This window comes from Cetorhinus maximus, chromosome 16 (genome assembly GCF_964194155.1).
Source record: "Cetorhinus maximus chromosome 16, sCetMax3.hap1.1, whole genome shotgun sequence".
In the NCBI taxonomy this organism is placed as follows: Eukaryota; Metazoa; Chordata; class Chondrichthyes; order Lamniformes; family Cetorhinidae; genus Cetorhinus; species Cetorhinus maximus.
Genome location: NC_135894.1, coordinates 53,360,249 through 53,381,971, shown reverse-complemented (window position 1 = coordinate 53,381,971; position 21,723 = coordinate 53,360,249). Strand labels below are relative to the sequence as shown.

Sequence of the window (21,723 nt, the reverse complement as noted above, 5' to 3'; positions counted from 1 at the left end):
GTTGGTGGGCAGGCCAGGAGCCCCGGTGGGCAATAGAAGAAACATGAAACCTCATCCACTGGCAGGATGAGGTTTCATGTAGGGATTTAAAGAGTTTAATAAACTTATAATGTAAATTATGAACATGTCCCATCTCATGTGTCACATTGTCACATGAGGGGAACATGTTAGGGAATTTTTTTTTTCTAATTTTCATATTTTTAGAAGTGTCAGCGATCTCCCAGAGGCAGCGCTTAGCCTCAGGGAGATGTGCACTCTTTCGTGCGCATGCGCGAAAGAGCACACTCTCGATTTTGGGGAATCCCCCCCCCCCCCACCCGCACAGGAAGTGCATAGCACTTCCCGCCGGATGGGCCTTAATTGGCCCACCCACGTAAAATGGCGGCGGGGCCCGCTTCTCCGGCGGGGATCGGCTCCCCGCCCGCCAGAGATTGGGTTGGGCCCGCCCGCCCGACAGGCAGAAAATTCTGCCCAAAGTTTGCAGATGATACGAAACTTGGAAGCATTGACACTGTGAGGGGGATAGTGTAGAATTTTAAAAGGACATAAACAAATTGGTGTAATTGGCAAATAGGTGGCAGATGGAGTTCAATGCGGAGAAATGTGAGGTGATTTGTTTTGGTAGGAAGAACATGGAGGGACAATAAAAAACAAAAAGATTACAATTCTGAAGGGGCTTCAGGAGCAGAGGGACCTGGATGTAAATGTGCATAAGGCATTGAACGTGGCAGGACAGGTTGAAAGAGCAGTTAATAAAGCATACAGAATCCTAGGCTTTATTAATAGGGACATAGAGTACAAGAGCAAGGAGGTTATATTGAACTTGTGTAAGACACTAATTCGGCCTCAGCTGGAGTATTGCATCCAAGTTTAGGGCACTGCACTTTGGGAAGGGTGTGAAGGCATTGGAGAATTGGAGAGAGTGCAGAAAAGATTCAGGAGAATGGTTCCAGGGATGAGGAACTTCAGTTGTGAAGATAGGTTGGAGAAGTTAGGACTGTTTTCCTTGGAGAAAAGAGGGCCAAGAAGAGATTTAATAAAGGTATTCAAAATCACGACGGATCTGGACATAGTAGATAGGGAGAAATTATTCCCATTCGTGAAAGGATTGAGAACGAGATGCCACAGATTGAAGGTAATTCGTAAAAGAAGCAAAAGGAACATGAGAAAAAGCTTCTTCATGCAGCAAGTGGTTAAAGTCTGGAATACACTGCCCAAGTGTGTGGTGGAGGCAGGTTCAATCGCAGCAGTCAAGAGGAAAATAGACTGTTATCTGAAAAGGAAGAATGTGCAAAGTTACGAGGAAAAGGCGGAGGAATGACACTAAATGAATTGCTCATTCGGAGAGCCAGTGCAGACACAATGGGCCGAATGGCCACCTTCCGCACTGTAACAATTATGTAATTCTGAGTTCAGCCTTAGTTTTGAACTGCACACATTAATCAAGTTCCCTCACAGTATTGGACCCCCAAAGCAGCCCATTCCTATCAGCAGATACCATTTCAACGTAAGTTTTTTTTAAATTAATAAAAAGACACAAAAACTCTTTTTCTTTTTATCAAGGTAAAAGACAAGAACAAGAGGATAAAACATTCCCTTGTTTGTGCGCCTTGTGTCAGTATTAAGCGTTGATAAGGGACAATATGAGTTAGATACAGAGTAAAGTTTCCAAGCCTCAGGATGGCATTCTCCATTGCAAAAGTGTTAACATTTCAATTTTGTAGGCAGCCATCCCTGAAGTTCAACTGAGATTTATAATTCAGTGAGCATTTTTGGGTTTGTGCTGTGGAGCTATGGTTAGTTTCAGACTGTCTGAAAATCAATTCACGTAGAAATCTTTCAGCAAACAAAGATATTCATCCGATTACAGATCAAAGGTGAAATGGCATTATGCTGTCTGTGCTGAATTACTCAATCCCCAGTTTTAAAAAAAGATTTAAAATTATTGTAATAGATGGTAAGGAAGGTATTACTGCTCTTTAAAAATAGCTCCAGTACCTTGAACTGAACAACTAAAAAAATAAAAACAAAAACAAGTCACCAAAATAAAAATGGTCTCCATTCAGCAACTAAATGGCTCGATACCTCTGCTTTCTCTTTCAAATGTATTAAAGCCCATCACAGCGAAATGCGAATTGCAGGCTTGGCAAAGAACACCAGCAAATATACAAATCAATTAATTTGCCTTGACCATCACCAGTTGTGCTGCTTTATAGCTTACATTTCAATGATGCCATGTTGGCGCATAAGTCAAGCTTGGGGCTTTATTTAGAAAACAGATCATTCTACTTGAGGTGCCTTGTTTGCAGTGCAAAATCTAGAAACTTCTTTGAACAACTAACAGAAATAAAGGCCATGTGAGCTGTCATCAAACACCCAATAATTTCAAGACTGCTTCAATTATTAGTGTAAGGAGCAAAGTGGACCTAATACAATTGTTCTCAATTTAATTAAAACCCTGTGGATTTATTCAAAGTACATCATTTAAATTTACATTTTCTCTTTAAACCTTCGTTGCAATTTGCAGTGACCTGCAATGATGAATCGTCCCCAACAGCAACACAAATAGTTTCTTCCCCAAAGTGCTTCGCTTATGTGTATAATGCATTCAAGTGTAAAATTGCTATCTAGAAAATTACACTTATACGTAGGATTCCTTTGCACTGGAGAAGTAATTTCATCACCACTGTGCTGATACTATTACGATAGGTCTTACTTGCAACTTAGCTGGACTGCTAGGGCCTAGGCAAAAAGATGTTGACTTCAGATGCTGCCACCTAGAGACAAGTATTAAACTGAAAGCCAAGACATTAACTGCACTGGAATGGGAAAACAAATTAATTGCATAGAATTACTTTCTAAGTGAAAACCTTTTCTGTTTAACAGATTAACAAACAGGTGAATGATTTTTTAATCTGCTGAATGATTAAGTAAATCAATCAGGTCAACTCTACTATTAATGTTTTGAATCCAGGTAAGGTGAATTTGAACATGTGTCTCACTGTGAAGATTCTTTCACCTTGTGTTTCAGCAGCAGCTTACATCTCTCAAGGTGTATTCTGGGTGAGCATTGCAAAACTAAGATGCTGTACACAAAAGGGCACTGATTGGGCTAAGGACAGAAGAAGACTGAAATTTCATTTTCTTTTGAAGATACTGCTGCTTAAGGTCAAAAGCAGCCAACTTTTACTGTTTTTATCTGATGTGTCAGTCACCCCTACAGGTAGGCCACAGTCTGCTAGGAACTAGACCAGATAATACACTTCAGTCAAAGAGCATGATATCAAAAGACATTGCAAATATGTCAGAATAAAAGCAAAATACTGCGAATGCAGGAAATCTGAAATAAAAACAGAAAATACTGGAAAAACTCAGCAGGTCTGGCAGCATCTGGAGAGGTGTGGAGACAGAACTCATGTTCTGAAGAAGAGTCATATTGGACTCGAAACGTTAACTCTTTCTCTCTCCATGGGCACTGCCAGACCTGCTGAGCTCCTACAGAATTTTCCGTTTTTATCGCCAATGCAATACGGCATGTCAGTTCTAAAGCAGTTGTAAAGCAAAACGCACGTAGCCCAAAGCCAAGAAGTCTTTCTTGCAAAAACAAATCTATCCAGAAATTGCACTTGTGGAAGTAACTGTCTCTACCGCTGAAAAATGCTGTAAATATACAGCAAGGTATATAGCTACGAGCTGGAGTTGGTTCCAATTAAGAGAATTCAGGCACAATGGGCTAAACGTTTGATGTTTTTTATTGAACGTGGTATGGGCGATAAGGTACCAAACCAATTCCTGGTACCCATGACATTCTGCAAATCACTTAAAGATTATTGTACAATAAAAACTTAGAATAATGATTCATGAATTCATTATTCCTTTGTATGGATATCATTCATCAACCATATGGAACTTTATGACTGACGTCTGCTGTTGGCCAAGACTACCTGAGCAAAGTTATCAGAATCAACGCCATAACATATGTATTTATTTGCAAAATGGATACATGGAAGAAAGTAATCCAATTTGGAGGATTCAGGTGAGCATTATGGGCAAATTTCACTGTCATATTTAGGATATGTCGGCTTCTCAACACAATTGTTGCCTGGAGCTCAATTACTTTCTAATAAATTCACCTGAGGCCTCAGTCTACTTTTCCCTTTGTGCCCAATCTGATTTTTAGGGTACTAATCAGGCAATGACGGCAGGGGCTAGTTACACTGGGGGGGCCAGCACTTACCACCGTGATGCTATTATTGACTTGGCATGGTCATTGATCAGTGAGAAATCGAACCTAATGGCCTCCATGAAATCACTAAAAACTTAGCTGTGATGATTTTCCAACCCTGCCCAAAACAGAGAGACAGGTCTCCAGTCTGACACTCCAGGTCTCTTTGGCAACATTATGAAAATCACTGAGGGCCTCAGTCATAGGAGCCACTGCATGTCCCTGGAGTTGCCACACACTCCATAATGAACTAGAGGACTGTTGAACAATTCTCCAATCTGCTGTACATGGCGATAGTGGAATCCTTCAATCAACCTGCCATCTGCAGCACACTGGCAAATATGGCCCTTAGGATCTGCACCAAGGTTTAATTGTTCTTTTAAATGTAAGGCCTGCAAGGGTTTACTATAAGCGGAGATTTTGCTCCCTTCTTGGCAGTCAGGGCAGCCCTGTAATCCTGTCCTGGGCTCTCAGCCTGTTTGCAGTTTAAGGAGTAAGCTTCCCTTCCATGCTAGTCGCTGACTAATTACTGGATCTAGCATGGCATTGCTTGTTGTAAGTCAGGGGACAGAGTTGCCGGTTTACCTTTCTGTGTAGTTTGTGTGTTGATGTTTATCTTGTTCTCTGCCTGTTTGTCCTGCTTCAGCATCATGTTATTTTGGTCTTTCATTGGGTCTGTGTCATATCTGGATTTTGTTTATTTTTGTTTCTTTTTTGGGTGTGAGGTGATGCACCTTGTGAAGGGAATGGAGATACTGAGGGGAAAGGCACCACATTTTCTGGTGGTACTAGAAAGCAGCAGGAAGAGGGTAGCACTGGGACCACTCATGTCACATGAAGCAAAGCTGCATATTCAGGGCTTGTACTTTGGGGCCTCAATGATGCCTTCTGTTAGATTCATTCCCTGCTGCCCTTGTTCCATACAACTAATGCATATAAATTTGTGATGTTATGCTTGTGCTGGTAATATGACATTCTGCCCTCTTACCCTCCAAGGTTCACTTACAAATGAAAATGCCATCAATAGCATAATGGTCAAAGTGTACAAAACAGGAAGCAACAGAAGTGTGATAAACAGGGAGTGTGTGCTATAGGCATATTGGCCAAGGGGTTCAGTCTGAACGCAAATGGCTCAAAATTCAGCTCGTTTCCAGAAATGTTTTTTTGCTCAAGCTTCTGCTCAAAGTCTTTTACCGAACTCTAAGCACAAAATCTTCTGTGAACCAGCACAAATCAGGCAGTGTTTTAGAGCTTAATTTTTTTTTAAAGATTGCATTAAAATGTATTCTTTGTTTTATTTATGAGTGGTCACCCAGTGCAGTTTTATTAATATCACCGAACATGGGTTTCTCACAAGAAAAGCATTTTTAATCAGTGTCTCGTCCACCACTTGTGAGTAACTTAATTTTAGATGACTGGAAATGACTTCAGAAAATTAGACAAAACCGTTTACCAGTTATTTCAGTATACTATATCAGTTTATTAGTAAATTTTTTTTTAAAAAGTGCTTATTAGGGCCCTTGTGCCTAAAGATGGCAGCTTAATTTTAACATCAGTCACTATGATCCTCAAATTGGTGTAATTAACAGAAACTTGCCAGGGTGAATAATTTGATCTGGTGGTGTGACCCATGTTGTGGACAGGATTGGCTTCCAGAACAATGTTTTTTAAACTAATACAAAAAAAAATCACAAAAGCTCAATTTACACTGCAGCTAATTCATGCTTGAAATTTCTCAATCTCGAGTTGGTTTTGGCTGATTTTGGAAATACCAGTGTAACCTTGCAGAAACTCCAGGGCAATATATTCTACTGAGAGATAATCAGATACAATTGTATTTCCATATTTATTTTTGAAGTGTGATGGAGAAGTGAGATGGGCAAGAAATAATCTGTCATTTCTTTCATGTTGCATATGTGTGAAAATATAGGGTAGAAACATTCAACACATTGATTCCATTTCAAAGTATAGCTTCACTGTTTATGATGCCATTTAAGGTCTAATACTGTAACCACAAATATTCATGTGTGCATATTATTGTCCACAGAACTCACTGATCTTGCAATGGACTAGTTTTATACAAAATAGGCATACTACGGTGCAATTTTACATATCTGTCCTCTCAATTGTGAACCTAATTTGCCAGAAGCACCTACTAGGAATTTAGGTGCATACCAGCAATTTTCTATTGGGGGGGTGGGGGGAATGAATAAAAAATCATGGACAACGTTTGCGCCTGCATTTCTGATTTGTGTACACAGCTGGCAAAGCTCCTCACCAGGAGCAGAGGCTCACAAAATTACCCCCAAGTGTTAACATTGTCAGAATTAATGCAACAAAGGGAATTTGTGTGTCATTGGAAAATCAGAATGGTTAAATTCTACCACTGAATTTCAACAGCACTGACCCAGAGTTCATAGTGAAATAGAAATGCTATACACAGTGGCCTTTAAGCAATCTTGGTCCAATAACACTCCAAATACTTAATGGCTGCCATTTTGGACTGAATTTTGGGCCATCAGCCTAATGCCATTTTCCGAATCACAATATATGGAGGAGCATCATTAATGCAGTAAAAAAAATCCTAAGGTGCTTTGCTTATCAAAGCAAATGTGATTTCAAGCCACATATCGAAATATTAGTACAGGTGACCAAAAGCATGGTTAAATAGATACTTTATGGACCAACTTAAAGGAGACAAATGAAGTGGAAGTTTATGGAGAAAATGACAATGCCTAGGGCCTAGGCAACCGAAGGCATGGCCAGCAGTGAGTGAGCAATAAAAATAGGGGATGTGCTAGGCCTAGAATTGAAGGGTCGCAGGAGTCTTGGAGTTTGAAAGAGTTGCAAGATTACTTGGGTCAGGAGAGTGAGGCCATGGAGGGACTTGAACACAGGATGAGAATTTTAAAATTGAGGCACTGCTGGACCAGATGCCTATTACTTAATTGGGCACATGGGTGATGGGTGAAGGGGACTTGGTGCAAGTTAGGAAATGGGCAGCTGAGCTTTTGGAGTGGGGAATGGTGGGAGGACGCCCAGGAGAACACTGGAATAGGTGAGTCTGGAAGTCACAAATGCACAAGTGAGAGTTTCAGCAGCAGGGCCAGCGACAGGTGCTATTACGGAGATGGAAGCAGGCATTTTTCACGATGGAGAGGATGTGTGATCAGAAGTTCAGCTCAGGGTTAAATAGGACGTTAAGGCTGTGAACAGTTTGATTCAGGCTCGGACAGTTGCCAAGGAGGATGATGAAATTGGTGGCTAGGAAACAGAATTTCCAATCTCATGAGACAAAAAGCTATCTAAAGAAGAGACACTAAATTCACAAACATTAAGTTCTGAATAAAGAGACCTATCACTCTTCTCAGATTGCAAGAAATTTAGCTTGGAATTTTATTTTGGAAGTTTTTGTGCAAGAACTCTTCAGAATGTGGTAAATTTAGTCTAGGTTAGTTTGTGCCAGATCAAACTTGATTTATTCTACATTTAGACTCCACAGCTGACCTGGAATAGTTTCAGTAGACCTTGAAATTCTTCAATGCCTACAAGTTTGTTCTTTCTCTCAAGTATTTGGACATAAAACATCCTCTTTAGTAGATAACATTATCAAAGAACAGATTTGCACTTCACTCACATATGCAGGCCTCATTTTTTAATCATTTTTACTTCAAGGGGGCACAACATCAAATCAATGATAAACATGGATTATCAGATCACTTAGCAAAATCTCCTTTGCAGTTTCTCAATATTAACAAAACCTTTGGGGTCAGATTACTCCTAGGAACTACATGAATAATAGCATGAACAAATTCGCATTTTATATTTTTTCCCCCACAGATAACTGCATCATCAATTCATACTGAAGGGGAGCAGTATCACTCGAAAGGAGGAATAAAACAGCAAGAGACATAACTGGAAAGAAACACAGCTCAATTTACAAATTAAACCACTCCCAAAAAATTAGCTACCAGCAACAATTCATCATCAGATTGCTGCTATGCCCCAAACTCTCTGTCAAGAGAAGATCAGGAGCTGATCTACAACCAAGCAACAATTGCCATGGATATGGGTATGGATTGCAGGTTTGATCCCATCCCTTCAGTTGCCATTTGATTTTCGGCAGTGCCATAGACAGGTCGTAATCCTGCGGTCCTCCAAAATCTACACACAAAAAACTGACAAAGCAGCTAATGAGTAACCCTCAAGAATATGAATGAACTCTGATGGATTTCACACCTCCCTCTCTGGCCACAGGAGACAGAGATTAATTGTCAAGCCACTAACCCAGTCCCTCAGTTTAGATCAGCAAGTTTAGCGAAGATCAGGAAACAAGCCAGGGCCTTTAATGGTATGAGTAGCACCAGGTTGTGCATTTATCAACAGCTTTCCCCACATTTTGGGACAATTCTTCTTCTTCCCCCAATGGCACTGACCTTTGGATTCCCCAAGGGTGCTGATTACAGACTGTCACTCAAGTGGCCATTTGTTACAAACCAACATGGGTGGCACATTTCAAGAGAAAAGTGGCAACATAGTCAAATCTGATTCCATCTTTAGCCAAGATCCATACAGATGAAATGCTAACAGATCTGGATAGTGATCGGCAATGGAAATCCTGGCCATGTGCCCCTCCCCTCACCCAGTGAGGGTGAAGATAATTGTAATACTTTTAACAATGCCTTGGCTGACATTAGCTACTTCACCGGAAACAGGAATAGAACCATAGAATCTTAGAGCACAGGTGGAAGCCATACTGTCCATCATACCTGTGCTGGTTCTTTGAAAGAGCATATCCACTCCTGTATCCTTTCCCTACATCCTTGTAAATGTTCATGTTTATATCCAATTCCTATTTGAAAATTACAATTGAATCTGCTTTCATCATCCTTTCAGGCAGTGCATTCCATATCACAACAACTGGCTGAGTAAAGAAATCTCGCCTTATCAGACCTCTGGTTCTTTTGCTAATTATATTAAATTGGTATTCACTCAACTTTCTGCTTGGCTCTGCTACTCAACGTATTAACTAGCTGAACCATCCGGGGAAAGCCTGACAGTCTTCCTACAGGAAAATAAAATATTGGCCAAATATAAATCAAGACCAGTCAACTTACAAGTATTAAAATGGTCAATGTAAGATACGGCACCTGACAATTGAAAAACAATGTCATTGGCTATTTGCTGATCACTTCCCTTACCCAACAAGGTAGCAATCAGTGCAGAGTCTATCCCATCAATAGGTTCGCAGATTCGAGCCACGACAGGGTGCACTTGCTGGGAGAGGTAGTACTGTGTGTCAATGGTCAGGTTCTCCTGTTTCTGCAGCTGCTCTGGTGCATAGGCTCGCTGGCTGGCACTCAGGTTTGAGCCGTCCTACAGAAACACAATGAAGCAACCCTTTGTTAAAAGCCACAACTTATGCACAAAGTCTTCAAACATGCTTTTTGTAAACAGAATTTGTTCTGTGTAATCCTACAGTTCTGAAAAAGAAGCAAGGATACACACTAATTTGCACTTTAAGGTTAACTTTGTTTTCACATGATGTGCAGTTGTGTGGTTATCTACAAGTTGTCCTTCTCTTGCAATCTATATATGTTCTGCACTCTCATCACTTGACAGATTGAATTTAGCAAATTAATTAGTTTTATCAGCATTTTTTTTTAAGGTCAAATATTAAATATTTGTTTGATGTATTGCAGTACAGACTAATGCTTCTTGGACTTCGCCTCAGCTTCAAGGGATTAATATAGGAATTTTCTTATGTATAAATCCTCCAAAATCCATACACTGGGAGAGGGAGGTAAATTTAGCTGGAGACCAGTTGCTCAACACTGGAACTTCAGCCCCTGATAAAACTTTCAAGGCTCAAACTGTGAGTCAATTGGCAGTTGGCAGCCTGTCCATTCTGACAAGGGTTATATGTCATCTTTTTCCACCAGTTCTTACTTGACAAATGATGTAGGAGATTGTGTCTCCAGCTTTCATTTTCCGTCCACCTTGGGAATTTATCCACATGGCAACATGGACATGAGGCAAGCTTTTTTTGTCTGGGTAGTCTTGGGGATCCTTCGTCAAAGCCTACAGCAATAAAGAAAACACAAGCAAAAATCAACTTTAGTTTATTCTACTGATAATGTTAAAAAAAAAGGGGGGGCGGGGGAAAAGTGCACAGAAACCAAATTACTAATCTGTAAACTCACCACTTATACTTCAGTTACCAATTCTCTCATCCAATGTTATGTTATCATTCCGTACTAGTTTGTCACTTCCTGCTTAGAACAATACTTAAGCAATGTTGAGTTAGACTGTCAGCTCTACACTACCGAATCATGGAAGCAGAGTTCCCACATTCATGTCAGTATTGAACTTTGTCATTGGCATTCAAACCCTAATTAAATCAAAGTTAGCCAACAACTCACAAAACTGTCTATTCCTCACATTTTAAACTGTTTAACATTAGCAAGTTTAGAAAGTGCCCACTCCGGGCTGCTTGCAAACTTTTTTTTAAATGAGCTTCACACCATGTAGCTATAGTGCAGTTGATGAGGAGCAAAATGCTGTGAGATGATAGCCTCAAAATATTTTTTACAAATCAACTTACACCACTTACCAGAATTCAGTTTGCTTTTGGCCTATGACTTCAATCTCTAATTATACAGCATCAATGCAAAAAAATTCTTACACACTAATAGCCAGAGAATTTCCAGCAGCAGCTTCTCTTCCCATCACTTCACACTGCAGTCTCCCAGGGATCTCTCCACGGACCCCTTCCCTTCATTATCTCAATGCCGCTGCTTAGTGACTCCTGTCCTATCTCTCATAGCCCTTTCCACTGTTTGTAATCAAACCTTTAAATCCTTATATAAAATATGAGCAAAATACTGTGGATGCTGGAAATCTGAAATAAAAACAGAAATTGCTGGAAAGACTCAGCAGGTCTGACAGCATCTGTGCAGAGAGAAACAGAGTTAACGTTTCGGGTCCGTATGACTCTTCTTGTCTCTGTAACCTCCTTTGGTCCGACCACAAACCATCCGCCCTATCCAACCTCTCTGCTACTTGGTTCATTCTCCATCCCTTCACCACACTGGCCATCCAGGCCTTTATATTCTATATAAATGCAATGCTGGATATAATTTCCTATAGAAAAATTAGTTTGCAATGTACTTGCTGCCAAGTTATTTGTTCTAAACATGGAAGCTGGAGGTAAAAAGGATGATGAGAAATATAATGTTGATGGGGTTAACGGGAGAGTGAAATCAAAAAATCCTCCTGGGATGAAAAAGGGCCAACCTACAACTATCAGTGTAAATGCTCAGTACAAAATTTACTTTTCATCTTTACATGTACAAAATTAAAATCACCTACATGAATATCCAGAATGCTTAAGTATACAAGTGTTAATTTTAATCTCTTTCTTCCAGTGCTTGTATTTGTCTGTTGCTTTTTTTAACGTTCGGGCTGTAACACGTTCTACTGAAGGTCCCTGAAGAGCAACATCTGTGTGAAGTCACTGTCAGTAAGCTGTAAAACACTAGCTTCAGGAGATTTTATACCAAAATCACAGCTGAAGCTATTTTATTAAAAACAAGCTGTATTTAACCTCCCTGCAGACACTATACAAGTGTTGCCCATCTCCCGATGAACTCTCCCCATCAACCCAATAACTTAAACCACAGCCTGTTAATCATAGATTGCTACTGTGGACTTGTGCATCTGCTGACTTTCAGCAAAAGAAAGGTTAAAAGTGCTTTATTGGTTTAACCAAACTGCAAATTGTTTCCATCAGACATTAGGAGCCACAAGCACAGCTACACGCTGGCCTGGGAATACAATAATTTATTAAAACACACATAAGAAAATTGAAAATATATAGGAAGTGAATTGACCATATTCTCTTTATTTGCACAACAATTTTACAACCTCAATTTTTAAAAATATGCCAATAAGTTTTCACTGAATTCCATTTAACTTAGGATTCTTTCTTGATGAAGTAATCTGATGACATAAGAATCACCTCTAACTATCCCCACAAGGGATTACATCTCAATAAAATCCCCACTGCAGCTCGCCAGCAACAAATAAAATGTTGAAGTTTTTGGCATTTGTTTTTGCGAGGCTATGTGGCAAGGTTGTACTGATGAGCTTTATGTATTTGTGGAAAAATGCAACCAATTTAGTAATTATTAGTCTGCAAGTTAAGAGCCTGGGGCAAAGTATTGGTATTCTCAAACAGTTGTGACTCCCGTCAATCACACCAACTCATTGTGTCCCTCTTAGAAAAGTTAATAAGCCTCGTTCTTGCTGAAGCACTTCAATGTGCTTTGCATTTCTTATAGCATGACTGGAACAACCACTTTGTCAATAACGGAAACCCCAACTGAAATCTGGGCAATGCCATAAGAACTTACAAGTTTCAGTTCACGTTTACAGTGAAGAAATCTTTTTTCTTACTCCAAGGCTAAGTTTTACAGAAAAACAGGCACTTATTTCCTGGTTTGCAAAATGATTAGGGTTCAAAATATGCTTTATTATTATACCAATGGGATTTTTCTTCAAACTCATTTTTCTTTGCACTTTTTTACAATAGTGCATATTTTATAGACCCTCGTTTGATATTTGAAAACTGGTTTACAGTGGATACATGGATTGTGAAAAATTAAACAACCCACAGTATGCCTATTTTCTAAATCCGATGAGGAAATTTAAAATTGAAATGAACAGTTTTTTTTTTACTGAAGACAACTGTATGCCATTATATGTCTTTTAGTAAAGAGGAATCTGGTGCGTTTGGTCCCAAACAATACTTAGACATTTGAATCTCCTGGGAACGTTACAAGTGAACGTTATGTCTTCACAATGTTTGGAGAAGGCAGATTGCCCCAACTCCATACTAAATGGGGTTTCAAAATGTTCGACTGTGTGCAGAATGTTCAGAGCACCAACATGCACACACAGAACTCCACCCTGGTCCAGAGTTTGATATGGCACCTATTATTTTATGATAATTCCCTTCACTGCAAAAAAAAAATTATGCTATTGAAAATTGGCATTAGCATTATACATGTAATACTTTATAACATGAAACAACATCCAGCTCCAGCACGCCTCAGTCTGAGAAATTCCTTTACTAATCCTTCAACATCAATATTATGGTTATTGACACATGCTGCAAACAACGAAATATCTGTCAATCACTGTGACCTCTCATCCTGTAAGCCAGAGGTTTTACTATTGATGTTCTTTAATGAAATGTGGCTAGGCCGCATTGCAGCATATGTTGATTTTGAGCAGTGTACAATGTCCAGGGGCACTTAAAAGAGATTTGCCAAAGAAATACAAACAGGAAGAATTATATATTACAGAAAGTCAAACGTCACAGAAACCAGATGCAGTGAAAAGAGAAAGTAAAGGAAAAACTGAAGGTGGAGAGTGGAGGAGCTGCAGGAAAGATTTTGAAGGTGGCTGCACATTCAAGAATTTTGGAGAGCAAAGGGAGATTGGAGGAGAACGGTGGTTTCTCATTGAGAGTTTCCCAAAGAACCACAAAACAAAGCAGGTATCAGCAGTCAATTTCATGGGCTGCATCACTGGAACTAAAGTTCAAAAGCGCTTTCTATTGCCACATCACGCTTTTGGAAGCAGTTCTTATTCTCAAATCAAAGTGTACTAAACATAACATAGTGAAAGGATAGGGATAGTATACCTTTAATTTCCACATCAGAGCACTGAAAATATGAAGTCAGCACATCCATGCCAGTACATTTGAACTCCTCTTCTTCAGCAGGATGTGAACAAAAATGGACACTCCTACTTTTGTTTGATGTTGCTCTTGATTTACAACAAAGTACACAGAAAATCCTTTCGCCATCCAAAGTGGACATTCAATTGCTACAGAAAACCAATAGAAACCTCTGGACGTTGTATGTGTATTTTACACTTCTCCACATGACTTATCATATTGTAGCTCTGAGTGCAACAGTAACTGCGTGACTCCTGAAGCTCACAAGAAACATTTGCTAAGCTTTGCATTTCTAGTTTCCTCACCATCAGGAACCCATTTTGACTGCAGCAGAGGCAGCAAGAGAGATGATAATAAGGATAATAGCAACTCAAAACCTACAGTTGCATATAACTTGTAGCATAACACCTCCAGACAAACTATAAATTAAGCAATAATCACACGGTCGGATTCTAATGACTCACCTACCCAGAAATGTTGCATAATGTTTTTTACGAGCCAAATTCATAAAATACAAAACACCCAAGGTACTCTACCTTGTTAATTTCAAATTGACTCTGAGATACACTGCCATTCACAACACTCTCCTGGATCTCAGTTAGTTTATTCTGTATATTCTCCACTATTGTGTCCCGAGGCTGATCAGACAGAATCTGACTGATAACATAGCTATAAACAAAAAGAAATAAAATGTAAGCTAAACACAGACATTTCAAACCATACTTATAAACAGGAGGAACCTTTCAGGAAAAAGCTTATTTTCTCAGTGATAGATAATGAATAACCTTGCTGCTTGATATACCAAAAAGTTGTAAGTTTTTCCACAGTGAATTACTTTTAGCTGTTACTGTACAGAAAGAAATAAATCTTGCATTTATATAACACCTTACGCAATCTCAGGATGTCCCAAAGTGCTTTTACAGCCAATGAAATACTTTTGAAATGTAGTCACGATTGCAATATAAGAAACACGGCATCCAATTTGCACATAGCAAGCTTCTGCAAACAGCAACGTGATAATGACAAAATAATCAGGTTTTGGGATGTGGATCGATGGATGAATATTGGCTAGTATGCCAGGGCTAACTCTCCCACTCTAGTGTCAGGGGGTCCCTTACATCCACTGCAGAGATTAGATGGAGCCTCGGTTTAATGCCTCATCTGAAATACGACACATCCAAGTGTAATATTCCCTCAGTACTCTTTGAGTGTGACTTAAACCCAAAATCTCCTCACTCAGTGGTGAGAGTGCTACCCACTGAACCAAAGCTGACACCTTATATATACTTGGCATATAGAGCCAAATTAAGACTCAAACACATTTGTTTTAGTTTGATTATACACAAATAGGAGGCATATTTTAACAGTACATAAAAAGGTAGTCTACATAAATCAGTTGTTTACTTTCCAATTTCCTTTGCTAGGCCACACCAATCTCGCCTAACAATATCCAGTCCCTTTAGTTCCTGTTTGGTAACGTAACGTCCATCTGCAGTTGGTTCTATGACGAGGGCAGCGTATTTCTTCTTCTTCAGAAGCAGCAGCGACTTAAACACACCATCGATGTCTAGCTCTAGGAGTTTGTACTGCTTGTTTACTTCGCTCTTGACCTGCAGAAACAGGAGCAGATTGTAAGTTTTCACATCGACTACTTCACTAAAATGCTGAACTGGAGAATGAATATGGTACAAATCTAGTTTAGTTACTCTGTGATTTTCACACCAATGAAAATATCACATCCAAGGAAACAATCACTGCCTCCAACCTACAACAGAATTTGACAGCATTTTAAACCCAATTCAAACAAGTCTGAAAACTATCACACTAAGCAAGGTGTACATTCTCACTCTGTCACAAGCAGCTTATGCTGTTTGAAATATCATGCTGAATGTCAAAATACACGTAACCAGCATATTCTTGCTCTCAGAGCAAAGTGGTTCTCTAATTCACTTAAATAAATGGTTTTAATACTCCCATAAATTAGAGAACTAAATGAATATTTAATTTTACAACATTGCAATTTCCCCCTCCACTGCTCCAACTCTTGGTGGGATCCCATTCCAGGAGTATTAACAGCCATTTAGCACCTCATCCATTTGTCAGGTGTGACCCGATCAATGAGTGTCAAGTTGTCTTTGAAAGGCACCACAGCCGGGTCAAATTCTGCTATTGCCAAATATCTAGAAATCCAGACATTCTAACCACAATAATCAGGACTGCCAATCCTCTTAGTTCAGGGGCTTGAAAAGTGCTTCAGTCTCCTAAACTACTGTTCTGGCACAGATAAGCTATTCTGGAAAAAACAGAAACCTTGCTCCTAGGCAAGGGTCCTATTTGTTTCTGCTCAACTATATTATGAAGAATAGGCCAGAGTTTTTTGTCCTATGTTTGGATGCCATTTAAATGTGCTTTCTGCTCATGTTCAGTGAGACTGCACTTGCCAGGCTGCACTTTGGGGCTTGAGGGAACAATCAAACAGAGAGTCCCACAGTGCTGATTCAGTGCTTAATCATTATTTGCAAACTTGATTAAAAGCTGTAGAATTTCCAACCCAGTAGCTGCAAGCACCTGCTTAGCAGGCAGGTGAGATTTTTGGCTACACAAGATGGAAAGGAGGAGGTGAGAGTCTTATAAACAAAGCAGGTAACTCAGGTAAAAAAAAATCAACAAGTTATATTTATAAAGCATATTTAACATAATGAATGTCCCAAAGCGCTTCACTGGAGCATTATAAATCAGAAAAATTTAAATCACTACACAACCCATTACGCAAAGTTTATGACTACCTACAGTTTCTCACAGGCCCACTCTGACAGAATTTCCAATTAATGATTCCATCTCTCAATAAACATGATCAAAATATTGTAAATACATGAATGGTTCCCAGAGAGTTTATTTTAAAGAAAACAATCCTGTGTATTTCCAGTATTTTATGTACTTCAGATTTTCCACACTAGCAATTCTCTCTTCATCTTTATATCTTTATTATCTGATGGGCAGCAAATAATGAAATTTTAATTCTTCGAGCAGAACAGCATTGCTGCGGGTAGTGAGATTAAACAGACAAGAATGACACTTCCATTATAATCAATTTATATCCTGATCTAGTTAGAGTAACAGTGAAGGAGCTGAAAGAATGTTCTGCTTTGGCAGAACCTTAGTGATGAAGCAAGGAGTCCAGCTCAGCCCACATTCCTAATCAATTAGCAAACCGCTTTTACAATAGAGCAAGAGTAGCATCTGTAGCAATGCGTCTGCATGGCATCGGCTGAACAGTAAATTCCTCCTGGGAAGAAAGGATTATAATACCTAAAATAAACACAAGCTACCTGCCTGTAACCAAGAGCTTTGATGATGTTTGTTACAGTTTAATCCAAGCATTAGCAAATTTAAGTAAAATAAATCAGGTTCATTTACATGTAAAATTCAATGAAACCAAAGTGAATGATTCCTAATGTGTTCAAATCCTCACTAAACTAAAAAATAAACCTATTTGTAGAACACAATACAGTAGTTTTATTTGTAGATTAGATTAGTCACATCAACACTTGAACTCTTCAATCTGCTACGTCACCTTGTTTCCTAGTTTGAAGACCTCCTCCAGGTTTGTACTGTTGGTATTTATCATGATGGAATCAGTGTCTCCATAAATAACTTCAAGGTTCATCTAAAGCAAAAGAAAATGTCCACAGTAAAAACCAAGGAACTTAATTTTGCACACATGTTATAGCACAAGATGGTCAAATTTTTGGTCTTTCTGGGTATATTATAGTCGTGCAAGCCACAAAGAGAGATCAAATGAACTGTCTTTCAGATGAGATGTTAAAATACGGCTCCACCTGCCGGTTCAGGTGGATTTAAAAGATCACATTGCACTCTTGAAAGAGAAAGAAAGAATGGAATTTCTCAAACAACATTACCAAAAATAGATGAATTCAATCTTTTCATTATGGTTTGTGGAATATTGCTGTGTGCAAATTAACTGCTGTGTTTTTCTACAAAACATCAATAACCATGCTGCAAAACAATTTATTGGCAGTAAATCACTTTTAACGTAGCATCTTTGACGTAGTAAAACAACCCAAGGCACTTCACAGAAGCTTCATAGAGCAAAATTTGACATCGAGCCACAAAGATAATGTTAGGTCAGATGACTTAGGAGTGCTGTAAAGGAAAGAGAGTTAGAGAGTTGGAAAGGTTTAGGGAAGGAAGCAGAAGGCAGTGCAAGCAATGGTGGAACATGTAAAATTGGGGATGCTCAGAAGGTCAGAATTAGATAAGCACAGATATCTCAGAGGCGATTACAGAGATTGAGATGGATGTGGTCATGGAGGGATCTGAAAACAAGGGTGAGAATTTTAAGTCAAAGCATTGCTTAACTGGGAACCAATGTAGGTCAGTTAGCACAGGAATGATAGAGAAACAGGATTTTTTTCTTTATCCTTTCTTGGGATGTGGGAGTCACTGGCAAGGCCAGCATTTGTTGCCCATCCCTAACTGTTCTTGAACTGAGTGGCTTGCTTGGCCATTGTAGAGGGCAGGTAAGAGTCAACCACATTACTGTGGATCTGTAGTCACAGGTAAGCCAGGCCAGGTAAGGATGTAGGTTTCCTTCTCTAAAGGAAACAACAATCAACAACAGCTGTCATGGTCACCATTAAATTCCAGCTTTACAAACTGAATTTAAATTCCACCCGATGCCATGGTAGGATTTCAACCCAGATCCCCAGAGCATTAGCCTGAACATCTGACATCACCACTACACTACCGTCACTCCATGAGTTAGGACACAGACAGCTGAATTTTGAATGACCTCAAGTTTATGGGTATCGGTGAAATGTGGGAGGTCAGCTGGAAGTGCATTAGAATAAATTCAAAGCAAAGATGAGGGTTTCAGCAGCTGATGGACTGAGGCACAGGTGGACATTATATTGAACGGGACATACAACTGAATGCTGAAATCCAGAAAAAATACATAACTTTCAAATTTATATGATGTGGACATTAACCTAATGAGTCCAACAAAACAGACCAGAAGATAATAATTCCATATTTGGCTTTAAAAACATGTTAAATCATGTAACATAGCTACAGGAATTGTTTTATTGTACACTTGCTAACATTATTGAACCCTAGGAGTTTATCTCATCCATCTGACAGCATAAAAACATTCAGTTTACGCTTGGTATCCTACTGTCAGGGATTCTACATTACAGACTCCCAGTGAGTTACATAAACATGTTGTCCACTATGAGGATTTGTTACCCATCTCCCACAAGTCCAAGCACCATCAATCCAGCCTTTCCTACACGTACCAGACTTGGGACGAGCAGAATTCAGTTTTGGACACCGCCCCGCTCCACCAACCTCTAACTCAACGCTCATTTCTATTTCGTAACAGCCAAGTCTGTCAATTGGAACCCTCAAAAGAACTAAATTGTGCGGCTTTAGATTGTCCATCAATATTAAGAAAATCCCGTCTGTGAAGATTTAAAGCGTGATGTTGATAGAAGTGTTAATAAATGGGGAAACAGAAGACATTAAGGGAAATGCTAAATATGACAGGTCTGTCATGGTTCTGCCCCTTTATTACAATTTACATCACATACAAGTAAGTTACAACTGCTTCTTTCTCTCTTGTTAGCAACAAGGGTGTGCACAAGAGTTTCTACCGCATAATTTGTCATGTTTTCATTTTGAGATGGGACAAATCCAAACATCTATAGTCCAAATCAAGCAAGTTTATCCCAAGTATCTGTTTTTAATCCAATTGCATGTTCATTTTGGCCAAAACAAAACCCTTAATAACTTAAATGCTTATTTGTGAGCTTCCTTCATAATAGTCATAACCCATAGTTGTCATTCCCAAAGAAGTCTATCAGGCAAATTTTCTCTTTCAAGGATTACTGTGCAACAAATTTAATTATGCAGAATACACACACACAGATCTACACAGATTATGTACATATAGAGCAGTTAATTTGCACACAGCAATATTCCACAAACAGCAATGAAAATGTTGAGTTGATCTGTTTTTGGTGATGTTGGTTGAGAAATGCAATTTTCCCTTGCTCTTTAAAATATATATATATACATATACATACACACACACACACACACACACAGTGTATTATTGTTTATACAATGTGCATGGAATTTTTAATACAATTAAGTTGTTTTACAGTCTTTAATAGAGACCATAACAAGCACTAAAGACATTTTAACAATTCCCATTAAATCATGTGCCACCCTTTGCTTCTCCAACAAGACCACATGTCAATATTACAAAACTTCCTTAAAATGGGGATTAAGTATTACATTCACCAGGTTATGTAATTCAAGTGCTGCTGTTAGAATGGGAGAGGCAATCTGAGCAGGCTTTAATTTTTGGTTACTCAAAATAAACCAAAAATTAAAACCGTTGCAAATCTGCTGCTAATGGCACACAAAAGAAAAGTGGTAAACACAGCATTAGCACAAAGCACTCAAAGGAGGCAGCTCCTGAGGGAGAAGTGCTTCTAGTTACAAGGTTCACATATGTGGGGAACAACACAATTTATCACATCCAACATATGAAAAACATTTCTTTAATTAACACAAATCACTTATTCCTGATTAAACTCTTGAATATAAATGAGCTTTGTTGCTATTAGGGAGCAGTTTCTGGAGTCAAAGGCTCCTGTTGCCTGTTCTGCTTAGTACCTTTTCATACAACAACGACAGCACTCCAATCCCACAACCGCTACCATATAGTAGGACAAGGGAAGCAGATGCATGGGAACACCACCACCTGCAAGTTTCCCTCCAAGTTATGCACCATCCTGACTTGGAACTATATTGCCGTTCCTTAACTATCGCTGGGTCAAAATCCTGGAACTCCCTCCTTAACAGCACTGTGGGTGTACCGACACCACACGGACTGCAGCGGTTCAAGGCGGCAGCTCAACATCACCTTCTCAAGGGTAATTAGGGATGGATGATAAATGCTGACCTAGCCAGCAATGCCCACATCCCATGAACAACAATTTTTTAAAAAATACCTTCTGGACCATCTCCTTGGTATGCATGAGAATCTGAAATAAAAGGATAAAATTGCATGTAAACAACTTCCAAGTATTGGTGAGCCACAATGAGATACATATTCCTTCTATATACAGACGTGGTAAGATATTGCTGGCAACACCAGGATGTAATTTTGCCATAGCAGTAATGCTATTGCCTGCAAGAAAATTATGTTTGCTAAATCATCAGCACTACTGAGTACAACAACAGTGCAACACAGCAACAACTAATTTCCATGCTAGAACTCTTAAGTTCTTATTCACTTTTCAACCAGATTCTCTATTACAAGTTCCATAAAGTAAACCCTTAAATACATGAACCCATGACCAATGGCTCAGTAGGTAAGTGACTTGACACTGAGTAATGCAGACAGAAAGGACCAAGATTTAATCCGTAGTCTGCACTGGGATAACCGATATTGCACAGTGTAGCAATGACAACCCCAAAACTGACATCAACAGACTGGGTTGGTGAGGGGAAAAGGAAAAGGGGGGAAGAAAAAACAGGCTCCATTTCCTGAACAGCAATGGATATTGCACAGAGTTAATTGACACAAAAAAACAAAAAGCACATTTGTCTTCCAAGGTTTGCAATGCTTTTAAAAAAGAGGTTTGCAATCACCTGATCAGATTCTGGACTTACATTATCCTTTTCTTACCGTTAGATGGTAGTGCCCTGCACGATGGGGCAT

At 39.2% G+C, this 21,723-nt stretch overlaps 1 protein-coding gene across 1 annotated transcript in view; it reads right to left on the bottom strand.

Annotated features, from left to right (window-relative positions):
* Window positions 1-21,723, bottom strand: part of pola1 (polymerase (DNA directed), alpha 1) — a 253,947-nt gene that overhangs the window by 117,310 nt on the left and 114,914 nt on the right. Inside the window, exons 27-32 of the mRNA XM_078559832.1 lie at window positions 21,011-21,043; window positions 17,545-17,637; window positions 15,375-15,580; window positions 14,507-14,639; window positions 10,175-10,306; window positions 9,427-9,601 (exon numbers count right to left, since the gene is read on the bottom strand). Of these exons, the coding sequence (XP_078415958.1) occupies window positions 9,427-9,601; window positions 10,175-10,306; window positions 14,507-14,639; window positions 15,375-15,580; window positions 17,545-17,637; window positions 21,011-21,043 (772 nt within the window). The remainder of the gene's footprint in view (window positions 1-9,426; window positions 9,602-10,174; window positions 10,307-14,506; window positions 14,640-15,374; window positions 15,581-17,544; window positions 17,638-21,010; window positions 21,044-21,723) is intronic.